The 23,752-nt window shown below is 39.9% G+C and overlaps 2 protein-coding genes across 7 annotated transcripts in view; both read left to right on the top strand.

Annotated features, from left to right (window-relative positions):
* The window catches only part of prkcaa (protein kinase C, alpha, a), a 162,677-nt gene extending 156,446 nt beyond the window's left edge, over nt 1-6,231 (top strand). For all 6 annotated transcript variants that reach the window (XM_030436628.1, XM_030436646.1, XM_030436653.1 and 3 more), the window contains one exon: nt 1,021-6,231. In XM_030436628.1, the coding sequence (XP_030292488.1) occupies nt 1,021-1,185 (165 nt within the window). In that variant the 3' untranslated portion in view covers nt 1,186-6,231. The remainder of the gene's footprint in view (nt 1-1,020) is intronic.
* Nucleotides 6,232-10,211: 3,980 nt separating this feature from the next.
* The window catches only part of LOC115591177 (voltage-dependent calcium channel gamma-5 subunit), a 29,656-nt gene continuing 16,115 nt past the window's right edge, over nt 10,212-23,752 (top strand). The window contains exons 1-2 of the mRNA XM_030432937.1: nt 10,212-10,819; nt 21,812-22,051. Coding sequence (XP_030288797.1) covers nt 21,856-22,051 — 196 coding nt within the window. The 5' untranslated portion in view covers nt 10,212-10,819; nt 21,812-21,855. The remainder of the gene's footprint in view (nt 10,820-21,811; nt 22,052-23,752) is intronic.

Consider the following 23,752-nt stretch of genomic DNA (forward strand, 5'->3'; position numbering starts at 1 on the left):
GGTGAAAATCACTGCAGCAACAAAATGAGATGCACGCTCACATCTCCAACATGCACATGACCTTCCTTTGTTGAGAGATTCCACAATGTGACACGAAATATTTCCATGTCTTTGATTTAATTGTATTATCCTCTCATCACACAAGCCTGAGAACACTTCTGATACCTCTTGTTAAACACTGACAGCTTGCCTCCCCCTAACAGACATACTAATTAACCCCTTTGTGACCTTGTAGCACATTGATGCTGTCACCTTTTTTGTTTGAGGAATTTTTTCATTCCCCTGTAAAATAATTAGCTGTGCCAGCTGAGGGTCAAACATACATGTGAGCCAAGATAAAGAAGCTGCATCGCAGCAGGTTATGGGGTCAGACTAACGACATAGCAACGACATTTGCAGAGAGGTCCTGACACCATTTCCTCTCAGACAATCAATCCTGAGCCTTGTTTACTGGAAACTGCATTGCTGTTTCACAGCTGTGCCAATGTTGCTTTGGTATTCAGAAGAGTGCCCTGTGATTCAGGTGAATGAGATGTAGAGCATGTAATCTGATGTTATTAACCTTTTACTGCATTTAGCAGTGGGAAAAGTGGGGGATCAGGTGCTAAATGTTCTCCATTTGTATGTAGGCCAGAGGGGGGCAGGAGGAAGATGCTTTTTTTATCCACAATCCAAAAAGTCCACAGGTTGATGTGGGAGACCTCAGAAATGTTGCTTCTTGTACTGTCCATGCACATTGTCCAGTTGCTCAGCGCAGTGTGATTCTTTTCAGAAATATGAATGGTGATGATGATGATGATGATGATGATGATGGTGATGATGCGTGTCCTGTGCTTCCAAGAAGTTCAAAACTAATTCTGCTGAATGGCTCTTGCCTTCGCAGAATTGCCATGCGCACACCTCCGCCAATGCTCCAGATTTTTCATGTCTGCTCTGTCTTGTCGGTCTGCTTGCACTCTTTGTATTATTAACATACCTAATGTCTAAACTTCCCCTTTCCTCTGCCTCTCTTTTCTACAGTGTGGCAAAGGAGCAGAGAACTTTGACAAGTTCTTCACACGCACCCAGCCACAGCTCACACCACCGGACGAGCTGGTCATCGCCAACATCGACCAGGCTGAGTTCGCAGGCTTCTCTTTCATCAACCCGCAGTTTGTGCACCCGTCACTCAGTAACAGCGTATGAGAAGGATGGGGAAACCTCCCTGAAGAGCCTCCCTGTTCACTGCCACCCAATTAAACCAACCGCCAGCCCGACGTCTGACCACAACTCGATCAAGGCCCACTATAAACCTCTATGTGTTAGTTTTATTCAAAAGCAGCAATCTAGGGTTCTTATTTGTTCTGTAGGATATGTCTGCCAGTATATGTTATTTAGATTAGATCGGGCCTAGGCCATCACAAGAAATAATTTCCGTTTGTAGACAAGGATGTCCTTCCTTACCACTGCAATTTGTATTGAAGTCCATAAGTGGAGGCACAGAGACAGAAGGGTGTCAGAATGTATTGATCTAGAATATGATTGAATTAAGAGAATGAATGAATTGACACCTGTATATGATAAAATCAGCAATCGAGCATCTAAAGCATGGGTCTGATAATTAAGGAAAATATGTCTGTGCAACCTTTGATGCTCACAGATCTCAATGGATAAACACTGTCTACTCTGCGGGTCACGTTTTATAGATAAAGTATAATATCATGTGATGACCCCATGAGGCTTTGTAGACATCATAGCCAAATAAGAAGGACGGGTGGTGCAGGCGTTGAAACAATACCTTGTGATTCAATGTTTCCCTCAGTCATGTTTACAGTTTTCTTTCCCTTTGATTTCACGGTGATGGTGTAAAATTCTATTTTAGTACAATTTGATTCCTGCCAATCTCAACTTCCAGTGTGCGTAGCAAATCAACATCAAGAAAGAACTTGTAATTACTTGATATGCAGCCTGTACAAACGCAAATATGTGAGACACATAGACATGAGCGTGTGTCAGGGTTGGTTCCACTTTGTCAAAACTTAACTTAGCTGAACTGTTTTACCTTTTAAGATAACAATTCACATATTTTCTAGCCCTAACTTGAGCTGCAGATTGTCTACTTCCCCCTGTCAATAATCTTGTGGACACTATGTGGACACACAGGAAAGACTAATCAGTTTGCGGGCAGTGGCAGAACGTTCTTATATCTACCTTGAGATAAAAATCAAACCTAAAACGTTTACAGTTTGTCATGTTTTAAGATTAGTCAGTGTTGACCACCGTCTGTGTCCCATGTTTTGCCCATAACTCTCCAACTGGTCATAAATGTCTTCACAAAAGTAGTAAAGACATTTTGACAAACTGTTTTTTGTTTGTTTTTATCAATATAACATTCTGTCAGTGTGTATTAACCATGCAATGTTAGATTGCATACAGTATCAATGCCCTCGAGCGTACATAAAACACATCTTTTCTGGACACAGAACACACAGATTGCAAATCAGAAGGAGAATTTTCACTGACAAATGTGTCGTCCTGAGAACAAACTTGCACGTCCACACAATCATTATAGTCATACCTTTTGGTTTATTTAATTAATTGTTTAATGTCTTTAAAATTAGGTTAGTTTGTACCCTCCTCTTCTTTTGTGATCTCATGTGTTTCCATTAGATCAGATTATTATTTTAGTGTTTCTAATATCAGCGCATAACTCCTTTGTAAATAATCATGAGTTATTTAAAAAAGAGTATAGCAAGTTACAGTTTTTATACCAACACCTGAATGTGCTTTTATTACATTAATTATATAAACCAATATTTGTATGTGTAAAAACAACTAAGAAAGTAACCCAGTACAGATCAACTTTGTAACAGCTGGACATCTTTACCAGAGTCCAGATTTAGCAAGTTGTGAAATATATCTGTTCTATTTGTTTTTGCAGATTTATCAAATCTTTTTTTTTCTTTTCTTTCGTCATATTCAATGATTTTGAGTACAAATTGTACGTTGACTGGATGCGTGTCTGACTGTTGACTGTCCTTGTGTGTGTGCATGCTGTTGGTGGGCATCCTTCATGCATGTGATCCGCTATATGCTGCATGCTACTATATAAAACAAGAAAGAGCTCCAACTAAAAAGTGATACTCTGCTCTAAATCTAACTTTAGAGTGATGATTTCCTCTGTATAGTCTTGAAAGTTTGTACCAGTTTTGTCCTTTTAGAGTAATAACAGCCATGGTTATATCAAAGGTGCAGTATGTACACATTTTTGTTTAAAACATTATGAATAAAACGTTAATCTAGACAACCAAAAAGGATCAACATAATGCAGAGAAACTGGCGTTTTGACAATATATAATAGATGGATGTGTTGTGTTGCAGATATCTACTGAAATTGGCATCTAACCAGCTAGCTCCGACCCCTTCTCTTTCAAAATACCACTACATGGCTAACTAACTAGTTATCGGCAGCTACGGTTTGCAGCAGTTAGCTGTTACTTTGGTGATATGCTGCCCCCTACTTGTTTGGAGCATAAATTTGAGAGGTTTGCAGTGGATTCCAGCTGTTCACCTCAGTCTTCACAAACAACCCACATTCAGCTCGTGGCTTGTAGCTCCGGTCAGGCCTATTGGATGTAAATGTCTGACATTCAAATGACAGATTTAGGGCGGAGTATCACTGTAAGCACATAACCATTCAAGGTATCCATTACACACCACAATCCGGTACCTTAAGAGTGCTGATCTTAGACTATTAGAGTCTTAGCTTGACTCTTTGAGAGGTGACTGCAGGATTTTGTAACTCAGTCACACACAAATCAGTGACACAGTCTTGCGACAGGAATGAAGCCGTCTGAATGCGTCAGCACATTTGTAAACCACAAAAAGAACGCAGATCTAAAGAACATAGCAGAGACATTTACCACAGCTTATACATTTGAATAGATGCTAATACTAAACCTACATTTTATAAGACTTTCCTGAGGCATAGTCCCTGGTTGTAGATCGGTGCTCCTGCCTGATATATGTATATTATGGCCAGTGGTTCCTTTTGCCTTTACCTGTTTAGGGGCGATGTGAAACACTGAACCCAGATCTGTGGTGCGTTGCTGGACCAGTGGGACCACTCGCTCTCTAGAGTCTCGTGAATGGAGTTTATGTTTTAAATCTTGATGTCATGTTGTTGTCATTTGTTGTCCTTTTTTTTGCTTTTGCTGTTGTCAGTGTTGTTAGTTTTATTTCTCCACTTTCTGCTCAAGAAATTCAGGAATGCTTCAGAGGATAAATCACATAGGAAAACTCATATCTGACTGATATACATAGGAATTATTAACAACGTAATATTTTCTCTATGTTTTTTATTGAAGTCGTGCTCTCCTGCCGTGTTTCCTAAAGTATGTATCCTTTTGCATGTGCCAAACCTGGAAAACGCCAGAACCCGACAATAGCAGCGTTGCACTAGCTTTAGTCACGTGGATGACTCTCTGTGGCAGCTGCCTAAAGCCACACCTGCTGTTCACGCCGCATAACATATACAGTAGCATACTGCCATGAGTATGCCAGTGCACAATGTGTCAGTACACTTCACAATGCCAGTCAGTTTGATAGACGACTCGACATACGCCGGTACTGGATGTTCCTGCCTGTCTAGCCTCGGGCACAGTTGTCTCATTCAGCTCATGGAGCGTTTTGATTTAACATCGAGTGAATTTCACAGGAGTGAGAGAAAATATTCCTTGTACATACTCAGAGTTTACTCAGCAACAGTCTTGCCCTGGTCTGAGCCTAACTTGCACCTCTGTATGTGCTGACTTAATAGTCTAGGTCCATCCCTTTAACAGAATCTCTGCTGACTTGCTTACCAATCTGCTTTCTTCTTAGAAATGTTTCCAAAATGTCACAGTCAGTGTGGGCATGAAAACAAATAAAAATAACTTACTCTCCCCGTGTGTGCCTTTCCCAACTTGAACAGATATAATGTATGTCCTCATTGTTCTTTTCTCAGATCTGAATCTCTACTCCATTTTGACTCCAAATCTTTCCCCTTCTCTGTATTTTTAATCAGTTGTCAAAGTAGTTCTCTTCTTCCTTTTATATTGCAAATGAATGAACGTCAGTAAAAGTCTGTAAATCAAGAATTTTAAGCACATTTTGTTGACCCTTGTAGTCATAGAGCTACAACTCGACTCATCCTCCTGTGTCTGCCTGCTTTACCTTAACCTCCCTGTGCCTATTAATGACTGAATGATGTAGTGAGCTAATTAATATCTGTATCGACGATATCAAAGGATGATACCGGGGGTGGTGAAGGTAAAGTGAACGGGTGATTGATGGGGTAAAGTTGAATGAATGAAAGGATAGATGATGATGGCTAGTTGGACGGTCAAACCCCTGTGCCTGGTCACATTGAACCATCCCTCCCTCGCCATCTCTCCGTCACTTCCTCAGTGCCTGGGCCGAGTCAATCCATCATCTTATCGACAGTGTCCTCCTCCCTCCATCCTTTAAACCCCATCAGGTCAGGACAGCAGTTGATTTTTCTTGTGTGGCTCACTCAGCACGGTCAGCATCAATTCCATCTTTTCTTTCTCTCGACTGGTCCCCCCCCCCCCCCCCCCAATGCACCCACGGAGAGGAATTAGCCAAATTGTAGTTGGTATTTTGCTTTTTACAGTCGATTTGTTGTCCTCACCTTTTTGTTTTTAATTGAATCGATTAAGAAGGCCAGAAAATAATGAAGGAACTTAAAGATTTCATCTTAAATGAAAGGTATTTAGAGAGAGAGAGACGTCTGTTTTGATTTCTTACCATACTCCTCACTACTTGTTTGCTTTAGATGGGTCCTGTTTAACGTCTTTCTTCGTCGTAGTTAGTCATTACTCGCCGCTGTGTCCTGTTCGCTGTAAAAAATGAGAGAGCTGAAGTGAGATGCCATCTTTTTTGGCCGTACAGAGCCAGTAATTTGCAGGAATGCCTTCTTCCTCAACTCATATAGTAACATGCTCTCTAACTTGCCTCTCTTTCTTCATTTATAATCTCAGCAGCCCTGTCCTTGTATATAAATGAGTTACAGTAGATATCTACATAGACTGTAAAAGAAAGAATATATTGTATTTTGCAAATGGTGTATGTTTTCTTCCCTTGTCAGCCTGAAACCTTTAAAATGAGTCTGAGCTACTTACCTTGTAATTGATTGTGTCATTTGTACCTAATGTATGATAATGCAAATAAAAAAAAAAAGAAAATAAGGTCCATACGTCTGCAAGGGAGTTTTTTTTTGTTGTTGCCATTTTTGACTCTGTTTTAAAATGTACTGTATTGTGGTTTACCTTTGGTACACTGTGGTGAAGATCACGGGTTTCCTCTCATCTGAGATAAGGAGCATGTTGATCTATTTTGAGAGGCGTCTCAGTGGCAGCCACCTGGTGTTACAATGCACACATCACTTTCAGGTTTCCTCTCTCAACATTAGGCAAAAAAACAACTAATTTCAGCCCAGTCTTGAGCAAGTATGAAGGTAGCAGTAAAATGACGGGAGCATAAGATGACTGTGATAGTAAGACCCAGAAAGTCTACTCAAGGAGGAGGTTAGGGTGTCCAGATAGATGAGTCACAAGACTTTCATCGAGAGGCCAGAGCATCCAATAGTCATAAGGAAGTAGTTATTTTACCCAAAACATTTTTCCTAAACCTAACCAAGTAGTTTTGGTGCTTTTGATTTGAAAGTGTTTGTTATTGCTAATCAAAGGGTCTATTACATAGTTTGGTGCAATAGCAGGTTGAGTAACTTCAACTATTTAACAGGTTCAGTGTGTAGGATTTAGGGGGTTTTATTTAGAAATGGAATATAATATTTATGATAATGTTTTCATCACTGAATTATTGCCTGAAATAGAAGTGTCATGATATACCGATACTGACGATAATTGCGGTATTTGAAAATGAAATATTTATATTTTAATTATACACAACTACTAATGTGTATACAATCCATCACCTCTAAAACCATTTCCCTTTTGTTCCATTCTCACGTTGCACACCGCCAGAAAACAGAAAATAAGGGACGGAGTGACTAGTTAACTGCTGTTAGTGACTGAGTTAACTGCTGCTGCACAAAATCGTGTCATCAGAGACAACAGACGGGAGCGATTCGACCCACAGTTCGGGTGGATATCATGATAATATCATTATCATAAATAATCTTGTAGTGAAAATCTGATATTGTGACAGACCTAAGAACTAAGAATTGCTGTGTTTTGGTTTAGCTACAGTGCTGTATATCAGCCACTGGACTGGCAGAAGTATTCTCAACTTTTTTTCCTTTCTGTCACACACACAAGTTGAACTAAGGATGCTAAGCCTCCCCTTGATTCCAACACTTCTGTTTGCATGCTGTGTGCTCATGTGTGTATTACCCCTCACAGGAGTATTATGTCTAGCGTGTTGACAAAACAACACTTTGTACCTGTGAGACATAAGCCTATCAGACCAGTTTTCATAGCGTGGGTGTTTGTATGCATTAATACGATTATGTACACTGATGTATGGGGGCATGAACAAGTGTGTTCTCCTGTGCATGCGCAGAGGTTTGAGCTTATGTGGGGGCGATGGGTCGATTTTGTGTGTATGTCCCAGGTTTCTTCATCAGCTGATGGCTGAGCTGGAGTCCTGGTGCTCGGCAGGGGGGTGTTAGTGATGGGAGACAATAGTGTAGCGCTCACTGCTGTCAGGAGTCATCAGGGTTTACTTGGACTGAGAAGCATCAGCAGCAGGTCCTGTCTAAGGCTTGACTGACACTGAAAGATCGCTCGTACATTTCAGCTGAATGGGGCTGAATGCACACCTGGGGCTTTGCTTTATGCATGCAGAGGATTTATGTGGAGTCCATTTGAGGGCTTTGCTGAGTTATTAGGTGCTGAAATGGTTGGCTTACTAAATGCCTGTCACAACAAAAAGTGTTTCAGCTCAGGCAAACAGATGCATTCTCTTCATGAAACAGAAGCTGCAGATGTAACAATTACAGTCCTTCCCTATAGCATAGATTACAATGTAAGGTATGTCCTTATTTTTTCTCATACAGCAGCACCTTTGCTTTTTTGCTCTCCAGGCAGAATTTAGAAATGGTTTGCTCATTTCAGGAATAGATCATGAGAAAAATACTCAAAGAAAATTAGAAAAAACTGTATTGATCAATGAAAAGTTTTCCACTTATTTCCTCCAACCTTGACCTCTCCTCTGTTTCGTACTCTCCTCCATCCTGTTTGGCACAAAACTCCAGCCACTGTACGTTTCCTCAGACTCTTCACTTGATAGCTTTCATCTATCTTAGTGATGTTTTCTCAAATGAGGGCCCGTAATTACTCCTTTTTGGCAGGCGGCCAGTGTCCTAAATGGTGGCGGAGAGTGATGTGAAAGACTTGTAAGGTTTTACAACACACTGTGGTTTATTGAGGCCGTCTAAGAAAAGTTTTCATTCCTTGCTCTCCTGATCTTGACAGTCGAATCAGTGAATCCCAAATACTGGAGTAACATATGACATTATGCATCAGGAAATCCTTCCAACCGTCCGTCTCTTCACGTGTTTTCAGACGATGCATGGCTGCTATGTGATAAGACAAAAGCCCTGCAGTATGTTTACTGTGGTACCAGCTGGTGTGAGAGCCGCTTTAACACCTTTATGTGTTTCAGTCCACTGCTTTCTCTAGTATTTTCCCTCCACACACGCACACGCACACACACACACACACACGCACACACACACACACACACACTATAACTCCCCCTTTTGTTAAACTACCAGAGCCAGGTCATATATATGTTTCATCTTCTGCGACTGCTATGCCCTTAAGTAAAACAGATGCTTTATCATAACAGTTTGATGCAGATTAGCATCTTTGCAAATAACGACTTAACCTGGGTGTATTAAAGAAGCTGGATGAATGTTTTGTGTTTGGGTTATGTAAAGAAAGAAAGTCTGCATGTGGTTTTTGCCCTTAATTTGCAGCAGAAACCTACAAATGTGCGCCTTTCCTGTCTCTGAGAAGATGTTGAAGATCAGTGTGAAGAACCTAGGAGACATACTTTCTTCTGTACATAGTTCATTACCATGTGCAAATGATGCTGATCAACTTCCATAGCCGTTGAAGGACATGGATGACATATAATGCTTATTTTCAGGTTCATTCTTTTATTTCGGGTAACTCCTATAAATCGTTTACATGCTTTAGTGCTCCACAAAACACATCAGTTATACAATTCTTATGGGCCAAAACTAACTGTTATGCTATGAATAATGTAAATGTAAAACTTTCAAGATGCACAAGAATCTATGTAAAACAGTGAGGGAAAGTAAAAAAAGTACAATAGCTCTCCTTTAAGAAATCCTTGCTTCACCTTGTTCTGGTCAGCAAGTGCTCAGTATTTTCCAAACACCTGAAGGATGCCAAGAAAGTTCACCTTAGCTGTTCAGCTTGCAGGAGCCTGAGTTTTGCTGCTGGCTCTGATGTTCGATTGTCGAAACAGAGGAGAAAATAGAAGAGAGGCTATGTTTGCTTCAACAGCATACAATGATGATACAATGTGTGAGAAATAAGTTTCTGAGTGAATACGTGGTGCAAAATGGGATGACATAGGTCCTGATGAGGTGAGCATCTCTGCTGTCTGATGAGGTCAGTTAGCGGTTATGCCAAAGACCAAGTCTGAGCCAAGCTGATGACGGCCTCTTCATTCATTCCTGCCTGTGATTAGTCAGGAACAAGATGTGGTGGTTAGTCGAACACACATGGGATTCACCAGATGCTTCTAAATGAATGAATGAATGAATACCCATATGCTCAGAGAGGGTTTGTGCTGAATTCAGTCTGTCAGCAGCTCAGACGCTCTATAAATCTGCAACGCCCGTGCTGAACGTGTGACTTAATGCTTTTACAAATCTTTACTCTTTAACACAAATCGAGTGGTTCGATGAATGGAGAGGCTTCATCCTCAATTTGTCCAGTCAGTGAGAGACTATAACACATCTGTTTCCACATGAAGTATGAACCAGATGTTACATAGAAATGACTCCACCGAGCCACTGAAATGACTCTGTTGAAGGCTCTGCTGATTGGCAGAATATTCCTTTTAGTTTTTGAAAATGTGAGGAATGCTGAAATCCAAACAAAACCACAGTTTGTGTCTCAGTGGGGAGCCTGATACAAAGGATACCAATGTGAAGAAGAAGAAAAAAGCAACAACTGGAGCTGGTGTCAACCCTCATCATGTTGTGCCTTCTGACTGAAGCTCTTTTTCTTTCTTTTCTTTTTTTGAAGAAAAACTGGCAATTGAAAGGTTGCGCGTTACATAAGAACACAACTCATACATATGAATTAATTTGGGCATGAACACAAGTCCGTGCAGTTGTCATGGCACGCATTCTGCACAATCGTCTCAAATCCATTCAGTGTTTGATTCGCATAATTTTTTTAATCTTTGTTTAAAAGGCTTTCTAAACTGGAGACGTGCATAAATCCTGGCGCCTCCACGGCTGCATTTGGTGTGAACCACCAGCTCGTTGTTTAGCGCATCTCACGCTCGCAGCAGCGCCTGTCCTGTCCGCCCTGTCCTCACCTGGAGAGAGGTGGAGCGCAGAGTAGGGCGCCACGTGCCGCTCGCGCAGTGCTGGCTCGGGTAGTAGCGGTGCGCGAGCCACAGCCGCGGGTCCCGTGCGCCACACAGCAGCTCACCGCGCGCCAAACCGGAGACTTCACGGAGCGACTGACTGAGCCGCGACAAACGAGAGGAGGAACAGCAGAGGAGGAGGAAGAAACAGCGCTTTCATCAACGAGGCTTTGTCGTGAAGGTAATTAACGGTCCCGTCTGTGTTTTTGTCTTTGTGCACATGAAGGTTTTTGTTTTGTTTTCGGTATTTTGCGGAGAGGAACGTTTCGCAGACGCCACGGAGCGCGTTGTTTGCTGTGTGTTGCTTTTTCATACCTGCCGCGTTTTATAATCTTAAGCCGCTCAGACTGATTGTTGTGAACATTAAAGATGTGAGAACAGCCCACATTCACTCACTTTACCCACACTTCTGTGAGAGGAGTGTAGTTAACTTCCTTCCTGACACCTGCCCAGAATAACTTCACATTCGGAGATGACAAACAAACATTTGCTTTCCCCCCTATTTTCCTCTGTTCTTTCGCTTCTGACGAACGCTTCATCACAGAAACGCGGCGTGTGTCCAAGTTTAGAGGCACGGAAACCTCAACCCGACTGTCATTCAAACGCTTTTAAAATGGTGTCCAACTCCAGAGAAGAAAACAAGGGAATGGCACAGCTATTCGGGTATTTTTTTATTTATTTTAGGATTAAAGAAAACGGAAAGAGAGAAGAAGATGCAGCCTCAAACGAAGCGAACTGAAGATTACGTCCACTTTTTATTCTCAAACTGGATGAGTTCACTTCCGTCACACTCTTGTTTAACGCCGCGTTTAATGGACCAAGTGTCTGGCAGGTCAGCACAGGACCGCGTGTGGCTGGTTCAGCACCGCGGACAGAGATCTGATCTGAAGCCAACGACTAAACGGCTGGCTCTGGTTACTTTACAGAGGATCGAGCCAACAAATAGACTCATCCTGACTGACACACCGATTCACAGTTTATCAACTTTCAATATCCTGAAAATTATTGACAACACAATGGGAATTCACAGTCGTCAGCTCGATTTCTTGTGTCAAAATTGATGCCGTCGTGAGATTTTGTGGAAGCTGCGTTTGTGAATTCCGATCTGTAACTGAGAGTCTAACTACGTGTCCTCTACATTTACAACAGCAGCACTGATAAGAAAAAAGTTACTGGAAAGTAAACACATGTTGAGATTCAAATTCATTACTAATATCTCCTCATTAACCTGGAATGTGTTTTCAGCACTAGGCAGCCCACATACCTACTTGGCTGACATCCACTTCTCAGTGTGCCAGTGAGCCAGACAAATACTGTTATAACACGGATTTAGACAGGGATGGTGTGGGCTGCAGGGGATTATTTTTCTCCAACTGCGGAGGAGAAATGGTTTGTAGCCACTGTCCAATACGGGCTGCAATTCGGCTGCTCACACCTTCTCTGGATGAAAAGCTACTTGTTGCAGAGAAACAGACATTTATATAAAAGGTTGTCCGCCTTAATCGGACTGTGCTTTAAAGATGGAAAAAAACACCACTTATGTACCATTTGGGGGTTTGTTCCATTTCAGTTCAATCTTTCTAAAGTTAGATTCGTAACATTTTCTTCTTTAAAAAAAAAGAAAAGAAAGATCCTTCATTCTGCTTTTATGGAGAAGTCCAGATGGTTCAAGGGACACAAAAAATGTAAAGGTATGATTAGGGATACACAATATAATAAAAAAAAATATTACAGTACATTGGGATTTGATCCACGATTAATGGGAATGAACATCTATTGCATCACAATTTTTTTTCTATTAACATCCGATGGTATGACATTTGTTGGGGTCTGTAAACAAACAAACATGTTTTCTTTCATCTGGAAATCAGGATTTTTAGGCCATCATGCTGTTTTGACAGACATTTTACCATCATCAAGAAATTACAGCTCCTGCAATTTGGATACTGCATTTGGTCACATTGCGATTTTGATAATATTTAGATTAACTGTGCAGCCCTAGGTTAAGATGAAAGTCAGCTGTCTTGACTCCTGCTGGATCATTAAAACGCTGCAAGCATTGCTCTCAGCTTCATGCAGAATCATTCTGTCTTGAACCACATATTTAACCCCTGGTTTGCAGTCAGGGAATTTTTGTATTTTTCATCTCTGGTATGCAAACTGACGTGCAGTTTTACAGGCGAGTCATAATGGGCACATTTTCAAAGCGTCAAGGTTGCACGGACTATTTTTAAAAAAAGACTTTACCTCCCTGTCCATGTGTCCCATCATTAAAATCATACAGTCTCCCTCCATTTTTCTTTCACCATTGTGTCTTGTTAACTCAGCAACACCACACTTCACAGTTAACCAATTTGTCACTCCTGCCAACAAGCAAACACAGCTGCAGGTCATCATTAATAAAAAATGTCTGCTACAGATTCCATATTGAGAAACAAGAACATGCTCAATGTCCTCAATGTGTAACAGACTTTTGTTTATGAATCTGATTGTGTTGCTCATGAAGCGGAACAGTATACTGTTGTAGATCATAAACATTTCAGTGGGACACGCAGAATTGAGTTGCTGTTGAATACAATACAATCATTGTTTCATACTGTTTATAGCACTTCAACTATTATTTAATTTGTATATTTAGATTTGTAACATTTAGGTTGCATTTCACGTCCCCTTGCGTAAATGTTGGTTCCTACCTGCCCTCGTTTTAGGGTGGAAAGGTATGAGTGTGTAAATGTATAAATGTGCACAAGGTAGCAGTTTTGTTACCCACTAAAGAGTGAAGTTGGGTTGTTGGTGGCTATATAGACAAATTGTGACCCGCTTATTGCCAATAGAAAGACTGGAGCATCTACCAAACTAAGAAGCAGGGTTACAGTAAAAACTACACCTCAGTTGTTGTTATGGCTGATTAGACAGCCAACCATGACGAAGAGCTTTTGCAATATCATTTAGTGCAATATTTTTTTTAATGCCAGATTATTATTAGGTTGTGTTAGTAACTAGACATTCCTGCTGGTTCTGTTTAGTTTGTTGTTATTGTTGTTTTCATGTCATGATGGTGTGAAGAGAATATTGATTTAAAAGACAACAAGAGTTAAGTCAGAAAATCAGATGTCCAGAAGCAAGTGACAGCAGTGGGCTAGTGTTCTGTTATCTTTTCTTAACCATGTATTCACTTTACTTGCTTTTCTTAGTCTGTATATGAAGCATGTTGCGCGATAACACACATTTGTTAAACACAGAAAAAAAAGCATTCCCCGTAGCATCAACCTACTCTCTTGGCTGCACCTCAATTGTTTCAGTGATCACTCACGCTCTAAGGAACATCCTGCTGGGAATATCTTTAAAACGTAAACAGCGTGCTCTCTGGTGCTTTGATTTTAAACACCTTAAAGTATGACAGTGATCTTAGTCTCATTTAGGTTGGAAACATATAATAGTGTGGCTTTGCACAGACTCTGGTAGACATGAAGTCCTACAGGATTTTCACACAGAGGTTGACTATTGATGTAGCTGTACAGTAGCGCAGAGTTGTGTGTATGTAACGAGAACACGGATCTTGTACTTGAGTCACATTTCATTGACCATGAATAGCATCCACTACCCTCTTAATAGATCCACGTCTGTAATCTGCACACAAATATCTGTTCACTATATGTTTTTTCCTGTAATCTTCAGTGATGTATTTGTGCTTCTATGTCATTTCTCCTGTATACTGGATATGAAGCCCTGTTTTGGGACATCGCTCATCAGTCCGTTCATGCTTGACTAATTCTGAGGCCTCCTCTGTATAGTGTTGCCTGGCGACAGGGTCTAGTCAAGCACTCATAAATGGGAGACTTGATCTCACAACAAACAAAGGAAAAAAGGATGTTAGTGAATTTTGCTGTGGGTAACTGTTTTTTGTTTTTTTTGTGCCGCTGTCAATGGACCGTCACCCCTTTTAGAGATCCGTACTGAACCAATCCTTTGGATTTCTTTGATTAAACAGATCTCTAGTCTTTCATATTGAGTCATTCAAGTTATTATTATCTTTATTACAAATATTACAACATGGAATTATGCATATCAGGACAAGTAAGCTTTTGGTGAAGCAAAAGTGAAAGTGAAGATATGTAGTCTTTGTTCAGCCTTTCATAGTTTATCTTTACTATTATATCAGTGATCATTAGAATATATTCAACGCGACGAACAAGCTGACTGACAAGCTTTGCTTACGCATTCTGATCATGATACTGTGAGAATTTATACCCCGGGGATAACAGCTCAAAGCCAAAACCATTTGCTAAAAGACATAAGGGAAGTGCCTTTGGAACAGCATGAAAGTCTTGGGCTATATCCAGAGCTGCCCCATCCAATTAAGATGATCTGACATTACACAACGAGAGATGTATTGCGTTTTGATGCAGGCTGCTCCAGAGTCTTGAGGTGATGGAAGAGAACACCTCCTACATTGGGTCAGCTGGTTCAACTGTTCATAAGCAAATGTCTGACAACATTTAACCACCAGTTAACAGATTTTTTCTAACCCAAATCCAGTGGTTTTAAGGTAGAGGTGGGAATGTGACACAGAAATAATCTTACTTGTAAGCTCCCTTCTGGAGACCAGCAGAGCTCAGAGACAACGGCTGATGGACGAGAGCATATGGAAGCATGGCATTAAGAATAACTTTAATGACTAAAATAGAAATAGAATATATTCACACTTATATATATTGAGACTGTTTCATAACCAGTTAACAACTACCTGACTTACACATGTTCTTAATGTCATACATTATGTACTTAACTTAAGTCATGTACTGTACATGTTTTTTAACTCGGTTACATAACTTAAGTTGTGTAACTAACAGGCTTATTTTAACCCCACCCATAATCATAAACAGAGTAGTTATGGTGAAAAGGAAGGTCCTGTTGCTGGTACTCTCCAATGGTCATAAATGTAATTTCTAAAGCCATTGGCAATGAATAAGAACATATTGAGTAAATAGCTGCTAAATGATCTAACATATTCTTCCCAACTACCCAAAAGAAGGTTTGTTGGTGTGTATCTTGTTTTATTTTTATTGTTTTACCTGTAACATTGTGTTTGAACATGCCATTAAACAAACACTTTATCATTTATCTACTTTGCAAGGCCTGGGGTCATTTAGCCTTTTCTAAGCTAATATGAGGTATATTTTGCATCATTCTTTTTAATCTAACTTTGCTATTAACACTGGAGGACATTTTGGACATTCAAAATACAGACAAATGTATAATTATTTGTAACATCAGTGACACACTCCCTCTGTAACACTCATGATGTATAAAGTGAGGACAACGGAGTGGCTGTGGACAGTTTGTGGGTCAGTGAGTGTATGTGTAGTGTGTGTATTAATATGTACATGCATATATTATAGGCGTGGATGTGCAATGTCATGCATGTCTTACTTAAACTGTGCAAGCAGATCCCAGCTGGGTCTGTGGCTTAATGACATACCTCCTCGCTTGTGCACTGGACTGCTATTGTCCTCAGGCTTCTCCAGCCAGCATCAACCGCCAGCAACTAACTCCCGCAGTGTTAGTCGCCTGTCCACATCAGAGGCAGCAGAGGGACTGCACTCACAGCCACACTCTCTCCCGGCTACAGTAGCTGGGTCAGTAAGCATGCCAAGAAGAGATCCACGCTGTGACGTGGACAAACCCTCGACAGAGACAAACAAATGCTCAAATTCAGTCAGTCAATTGTTTTGTTTTTTAACACAGTCATGGGCGATAGTCAACTAATTTATCTGAAAAACTGTTTTAGAGCTCTACTATAGTTGATCACATTTATTAAGAATGATATTTATTATCTTTTTGAAAAAAAAAAAGAAAATAAATCATGTGAATTTTCAGACAACGGTGAGTTGAAAAATCATCATGCTAACCCAAATAAACATGAATTTTGCTTCCATTTTAAGTTCTTGTTAACTGACTGCGTTTATCTGTTGAAACACTTAAGCTTGTGATATATTGTTTACCGTTGCATTTTAACCATCAGTGGTAAAGAAAGATTCTCACTACATTCAGAATGTATCATGTTGATCACATTTACCTAACCTACTACAAGCCGTCTTAAGTCAATGATAATATTCTATAAGAGATGTATTTAATTTTGTCACTTTATTCCAGAAAACATATAACCTGAAAAATGATGTTATATCAAGGGTGAGATGTTTTCTCATCCAAATGTGGTTTGTTGTGGAGGTGTGGGTCTTATAATACTCTACTGTAGAGTAACTGTAGAAAAGAATGAAGACATTTGTGTCTCCATTCTTTGGAGACACAGACACATCTCTTTGTCTTTCCACTGAATTTCCAATTGGTCTCGGAAAGTGTGGTATTTTTGGCGGTGAGTTGTTTAAATTAAGGCTGACAGGAGGTTAGGCGCATGTTAACAAAGTAGACGGAAGAGGACTGCCCTACTTTTGGTGATGACGTGCCCTTTACTCTTGCAGTGTTGTGCATCTGCCTGACTTGATGCCAGCATAGCCACTCGACCCCCAGTGGCTCTGATCAGTATCACATTAACGGTTGAACATGTAACAAGTGTCATTTTGGTTAAATCCCTTTTGAAAAATGAAAAACATTTTTGGGTGACTGTAACGATTGAATTCTGCTTAATTAATCCCCATGATTAGGCCGGCGTGGACTCCAGTCTAGAAACAGGTTCAAACAGGTTTTAAAAGGAAATGCTGATGTTATGCAGAAGGTTTTGTGTGTCCCTTTACAGACAAAGAGGGACTACAAGGCTTTTTTGTTGGTTGCAGTGGCTTTGAACATCTAATGAGAAACATTTCTCAATAAAAGTAAAGCCTTTTTTCTCAGCTGAGATCAGTCACCATTTATAATCCTTCAGAGACCAGAACATGGAGTAGAATTTTTAGTATTCATCAAGGACTGAATGTGATGACACTGTGTGTGTGTGTGTGTGTGTGTGTGTGTGTGTGTGTGTGCATGCACGCATGCACATGCATGTGTGTGTGTGTGCATGTGCGTGCATGCGTGTGTGTCTCTTTCAGTTTGGTGGTTGTCATTTAAAATGTTTTGCTTTTTGTTTGTTTTCGCATTACCTGTAATTTAGTTGGTGCTGTTTATTCATGTGCCTAATTATTGGCATTACCCATTATCATTGGATTAATGAGCTCAGTGCTATTTCATACATGCTAACATGTTACGAGGTGTTCTGGCAAGAGCACCCACACATGTTTAGTTGGCCCATGAAGGGGTCAATCTGATTGTGTAAATGTTACTCTTTCCTAATGCAGGCAGTGAGTTGTTTGTTAAAACCCTGTTGCTGGCACAAGCTGCTAACCTTGATTATTTCTGCTGGAATAAGTGCCTCCAGCTTTTTTTAAGCAGTTTGCTTATATTACTGAAAAAGCTACAGAAAATAATGTCCAAATGTGAACTTCTGGTCTTAGTAAACATCTAATTAAGCAAAACCGGTGACTGTAACTAAGCACAGACTGAACCTCCTTCAACGCAAATGTTGTGCTCGAAAGCTTTTATTGTGAAACATCTACAGTTATATTCAGCATCTTCTTGTTATCATGGGAAATAGTGCTCGTAAATAGACAGACTTTGCTGGCTTAATACTATATTGGCCTGTTTTAGATATAGATACACATGGAAAACCTGACAATGGTGTGAATAGTTCTAAAGGTACTGTACCGTTTGTCACAGCAAAATCATATTTCTAATCATCAAAGTTGGATTTGTGGTTGCATATATGACCATCCTTGTGGCTGATTTTAGCATTGTCATTATCATTACAACATCCTTGTCTATTTTTATAAGCTCTTGAAGAGTACCACCCTTTGTCCTTTTCAGTGATGATTCCCTCTCCTCTTTGTGGAAACACATATTTGGATACAATCAGCACTTACTTCTAACCCTAACCCAATGCATGCTTTTTGTGCTGTACAACTAAAAACAGCCCTCGGGTCAAGTGCAGTGACACAAAAAGGTCTTTGAGAGGGAAGCATGAAACTTGTCTGCTCATTGTAACTTGATACTAAATGACTGAAAATAGAGCTCTTACACAGTCATTGTAAATGAATGGCCACTGATTGCATCATGGCCAAGAACAGGTGAGGGTTAATGATTCTCCTTTCTTATTAGCGCCAGCCCTTTGTGCTTTAGTGATCTCTGATTGCTTATGGATGCATCACAACTGCTTCCAATCACCGTCACTCTTCCTGGCGTAACATGCTGACATGTGGTTCATAGTTTGAAAGCAAGAAGAGAAACACATTGATTTATAACACAAATAAATAGTCACGATTGGATATTGTGTTCTTTTTCTAACTGCCTTTTTTAAAAATCACATTTTCTCTCTTTGTTTGAATGGATGTTGTTATGCTCAAATATCTTGTAATGTAATTTAGAAAATGTAAGACATCAGATAAGCCTTGGTCTCTTATTTTCTTGTCGAATGTTAGAAAAATATTGTTCCCTATTAAAAAGAAAAGGACAAATTTGAACTTCTGAAACATGGATTTTACTAAACAGGGACATAAGAAGAACATAAAAAGAAACAACAGAAGAGACTGTCTGCATTTATTGAGCATACAAATGTTATTAATAGTGTGTGCTGGACTTACAACAATAGTCATTGAGGATTTATTACCCTATGTATCGAGGAAGTTGGGCGACTGGCTTTACACCCATAAGAGGGATGAGATCTGGAGCGTACTGTCATCCTGCACAGGATTTGTACATTAAGTACAAATTAACCATTTAGATGAAATATGTCAATTAATTTGTCTTGTCCTGCTTTTGATAATGTTCGGTTGGTTTGACCAAATGTGAGAATGCAAGAATTGATGCAGCTGTAAGTTTCAACATGTTTACTGCTGCTTTTCTTTGTCATTTAGAGTCTTGCGTAATGGAACTGTTGGTTGGACAATAGAAGACATTTTGAAGATGTTGCTTTAGGCTCTGGGACAAAGTGATAAACATTTTTTTATTTTATTTATTTATTTATTACATTTTGTGGCCTAATTAATCATAAAAATAACTGAAAGATGAATCAATGATGAAAGTAATCTTTGGTTGCCGCCCCACTGCTGAGATGCTGGTTCTGCACTCCCAGTTGGCAGATGTGTGGAGATCTCCTTACCCTGTTCTACTGAAGCTTTACATCATGATACAAGAAGTTGATCCATGGAGAGAAATAAATGCCATGAGTCTTATGAAAAGTTCAAAATCCTTTCACACATTCGCTCAATCTTTCCAGCCCCCCAGTGGGGGCTCAATGTGGCAACCAACTGAGAACTCATTATGTAAAATCAATTCCTTTCAACACGTAGCCCATGCCAAGCAACCCCCAGTGCTCCAGCTTCCGGCAAATGTGGGCATCAGCTACCATACGAACAGATCCATCGTTTTGTGTGACGAACGCACACATTCATATGCTGTCACATACGGCACACCATCTGCAAGGCTGATCCTGCATCATGACATGCCGCAGAACAGATGTGGATTTATTTCAGATATAAGGAGTCATGCGTGATTATAGCAGGAAATAAAGGAAGGTCTCATAATTCCCTTTTGAGCATTATCAGTGGTGTGAGTCTTACTGCAGCTTTTTGAGGGGGGCTGGAGGCAACACGAGGGCAGTCAAATGAAAAACTTTACATAATGTTTTTTCCAGACATGCCCCACTAAGCCACTGGCCCTGCACAATGTGGTTATTCAAATTCTAATGAGAGATTTTGAGGAGAGGGAAATTTCTTTCTCAACTAAGAGGAAGAGAGTCTTCTGTTAAAGCTATCATATCGTATTCCCATGTATTACTTTCCATTCATTCCCAGCTCATGTCTGACTGGATTCATCTCCTGTTATCTATTCAGCCGCAGCTGTGGAAGATCTCCTATGAACTTGAATGAAGATGAAACAATAAACCTTTCGACACACCATCTACCTCCCCAAAGCCATTAATTACATAATCATGTATTAATTATATCAATATTAAAACAACATGAATAACTTGAACAAAAGAAACATCTGGTTTGAATTGATTAATTGGTTTGAATAGTTAGTCTTACCTGTTGTGAGACGATTACTGTTACTAGACAAGACAGTGGGTTAAGTTACTCTGCTGGTATCAAGAAGATCCTCAGATCAAGTTGATTTGCTGCATATACAAGTGATGCCATTTCTCAGCTACAAGATGATGGTTTCACATTATTTTCAAGAAAAGTATGACTCACTAATACTTGGGATTGATGAACAACATAGAACTGCAACAATTAACTGATAAATCGATTAGCTCATTGATTATCTGCCAACCATTTTGACAACTGAAATTATTGATTCATCATCAGTGAAAACAATGAAAATAAGTGAAAGATAAAATAATGTAATTAAAATTGGAAGTTCAACTACATGTCATAATTTTAGCTAACTTCCTGTCTGTTTTGCAGTTTGAAATCCCCTCCCTGCTCTCTGCTCATGAGCAGACAGGACCACATCTTTATGGATGCCTCTGCTCTTATTGGATAAAGTAGGCAGGGATACCAGAACATTTCTTTTCTCTTTTACTGCATAAACAGGGAGGGCAAAGACATGCGTTACTGACCAAACACTGTAACACTGACTTCTGTTACAAAATATATCATTTACAGCAGCTTTAAGTATTCATTACTGCCATTATTTTCCAATTACTCAGATAAATTGTTACATGCTATATATATATATATATATATATATATATGCTGACACTGACATTATTTGTGTATTTCCATGAATATTGAATATATATTTTTACTATTTTGTAGTTACTTTTGCGAAATCGCTTTGGTAAACCAAACTAGATTTCTCCCTGGGGATAGCTTTGCTGTAGTTCAACTTCTTCCAGTTTGAAGTAATCAGTAGCTTGTAACTTCACTGACACTGCTCAGTAGAGTACATACATGTCTTCCCTTTAGCTTTTCCTTCAGGGGACAGCATGTACATCTGGTGTCCTCAAAATGAAGAAGGTCCGGCAACTTTTTTGGAAATGTTGTTTTTTTATTCTAATTTATATTTTCTCATATTTTCCCTCAGGAACAGTTTGATCCTGTCTCGGGATGGTTTTTATTATAACTTGCTCCCCTATGACTTTGTTAAAGTTTTTTTTTTATAATCTCTTTTCCACTTCCAGCTTTCCTTTCTGCCAGCGGCGCCCCCTGCTGTTGAGGCTGTGGTATGAGCCTATGTGGCAGGAAGGCGCTGACGTTGCTGAGCAGCGTGTTCGCTGTTTGCGCCCTGGGCCTGTTGGGGATCGCCGTAAGCACCGACTACTGGCTCTACCTGGAGGAGGGTGTCATCCTTCCCCTCAACCAGAGCACTGAGATACGCATGTCCCTCCACTCGGGCCTCTGGAGGGTTTGCTTCTTGGCTGGTAAGTTATTACAAAGTATAAAACATATAGATGAAGCATTTCTTTGCCTCAGTCCTCAAACCAAGTGTATCGTATTTCAGTCAGGAAATTATCCATGAAGTAAGTTCCACAGTCAGCCTGTTGTGAACACAGATTGAAGGATAAAATACAAAATAAAAGTCCAGATGCACCAGGATTCCTGTGTACATCACAGTGGTTTAGCAAGAAAGGTATGCAAGAACTCCTGGCACAAACAAATGTCGGGTTAACATCATTGTTGCATGTTTAACCAACCGTTCTACATAAAAACATTGCATGCAAAATTGTAATGCCTTCTTTAAAGGATTTTATGTATATATATATGTAGAAATATGATTTAGGTGATTGGTGAACTATTTGTGCGTTCAGCAGCACCATTATCTTTGTAATTGATATAATGAAAGACATTGAAGTTTGTATATATAGTTTAGATTAACAAGTCATTCCCTTGTCAGAAGCAAATACGTTTAATGTTTTGTTAATGTTTAATGTCAGCATTGCTTAAGCCTGTGCTGTTCACACAAAGCTTTGGTGAATCTGGACTTTTTTTGTCTAATTTCCTGTATAATTTGGGTTGCACTTGCACAGTCACCTGCATTGTTTCCTCTTTCTTTCCTCCTAATGAACCTTGAGACTGCAGAAAGTAAAGATGACCTAGTCTTTGCTTTGTGTTTGGATATCTGAGCATGAACATTTTAACTCTGCCATAACCTCTGTCTAGCTCTAGGACGAGTATGATTACTGTCATGTTTGATTTCCACACTTTATTATAGGGTGCATCCTTGAAAGTATTTTCATTCCAGTTGAAAGATTGGTTTTGCTAGATGTCTTTCCACATGACTTACCCAGTGGCTGACTTCCATTCTGTGTCACCAGAGGCACCTTGGATTGATGCAGAATACCCTCAGTTCTTTGACTGCTTTTGTGACTGCTTTCTCCTTCTTTTTGACCTGCATCTCTTTTCCACCATAGCTATCAACATGAAAGAAAATGTACAAGATACAGCGAGTCTAAGTCTTTCCACAGTGCATGCTCAAACACCTTTTGGCCTACGAAAACATTGTTCCTCCCCAGCTCCGACATCACAAAGGCATGCTTGGAGATCTTGATTGGGAAAAGCAACACTAACGGTTAGATTTTATTCTTTTCTTAGAGAAACAACTCTCCAGACAAGTGTTGCCTCAGAGTAAACCAGGTATCAACTTTTGCTATTACCCTTTGCTCCCTCTGGTAGTGGCAACAGTTAACTGCATCAATATGCCGTGTTATTCATGTGTACTGCGGATGTTCAAACAAAAAATGTATGTATGTTGTCATTTATTACAGTGATATTTCTGTTTGGCTCTTTTAGAATGTTGAAAATAAAAAAATGAGTTTTTGTTCATTAAATTGGGCCGTTTACTATTTTTTTTGCCCTGTCCTCTTTCAGGGTTAATCATTCAGTCACAGTACATACATTGGCAATCCAGTTGAAATTAGGTAACAGATGTTCTCTTGTCACGTCACATGACATTGCTACAGTATAAATGGACTAATGGTCCAGTGTCTGTTTTAGGGGCAATTGAGTGGCCTTATTGCCCACTTAACTGTTCAGGTTTGACCCAGAAACAATTAGTGCACACAGTCACAGTATGTTGTTACGCCACAGAACGTGAACAAGGCTGTGTGGTGTTTGAGCTGCTA

The sequence above is a fragment of the Sparus aurata genome, chromosome 1 (assembly GCF_900880675.1).
Source record: "Sparus aurata chromosome 1, fSpaAur1.1, whole genome shotgun sequence".
Taxonomy (NCBI): Eukaryota; Metazoa; Chordata; class Actinopteri; order Spariformes; family Sparidae; genus Sparus; species Sparus aurata.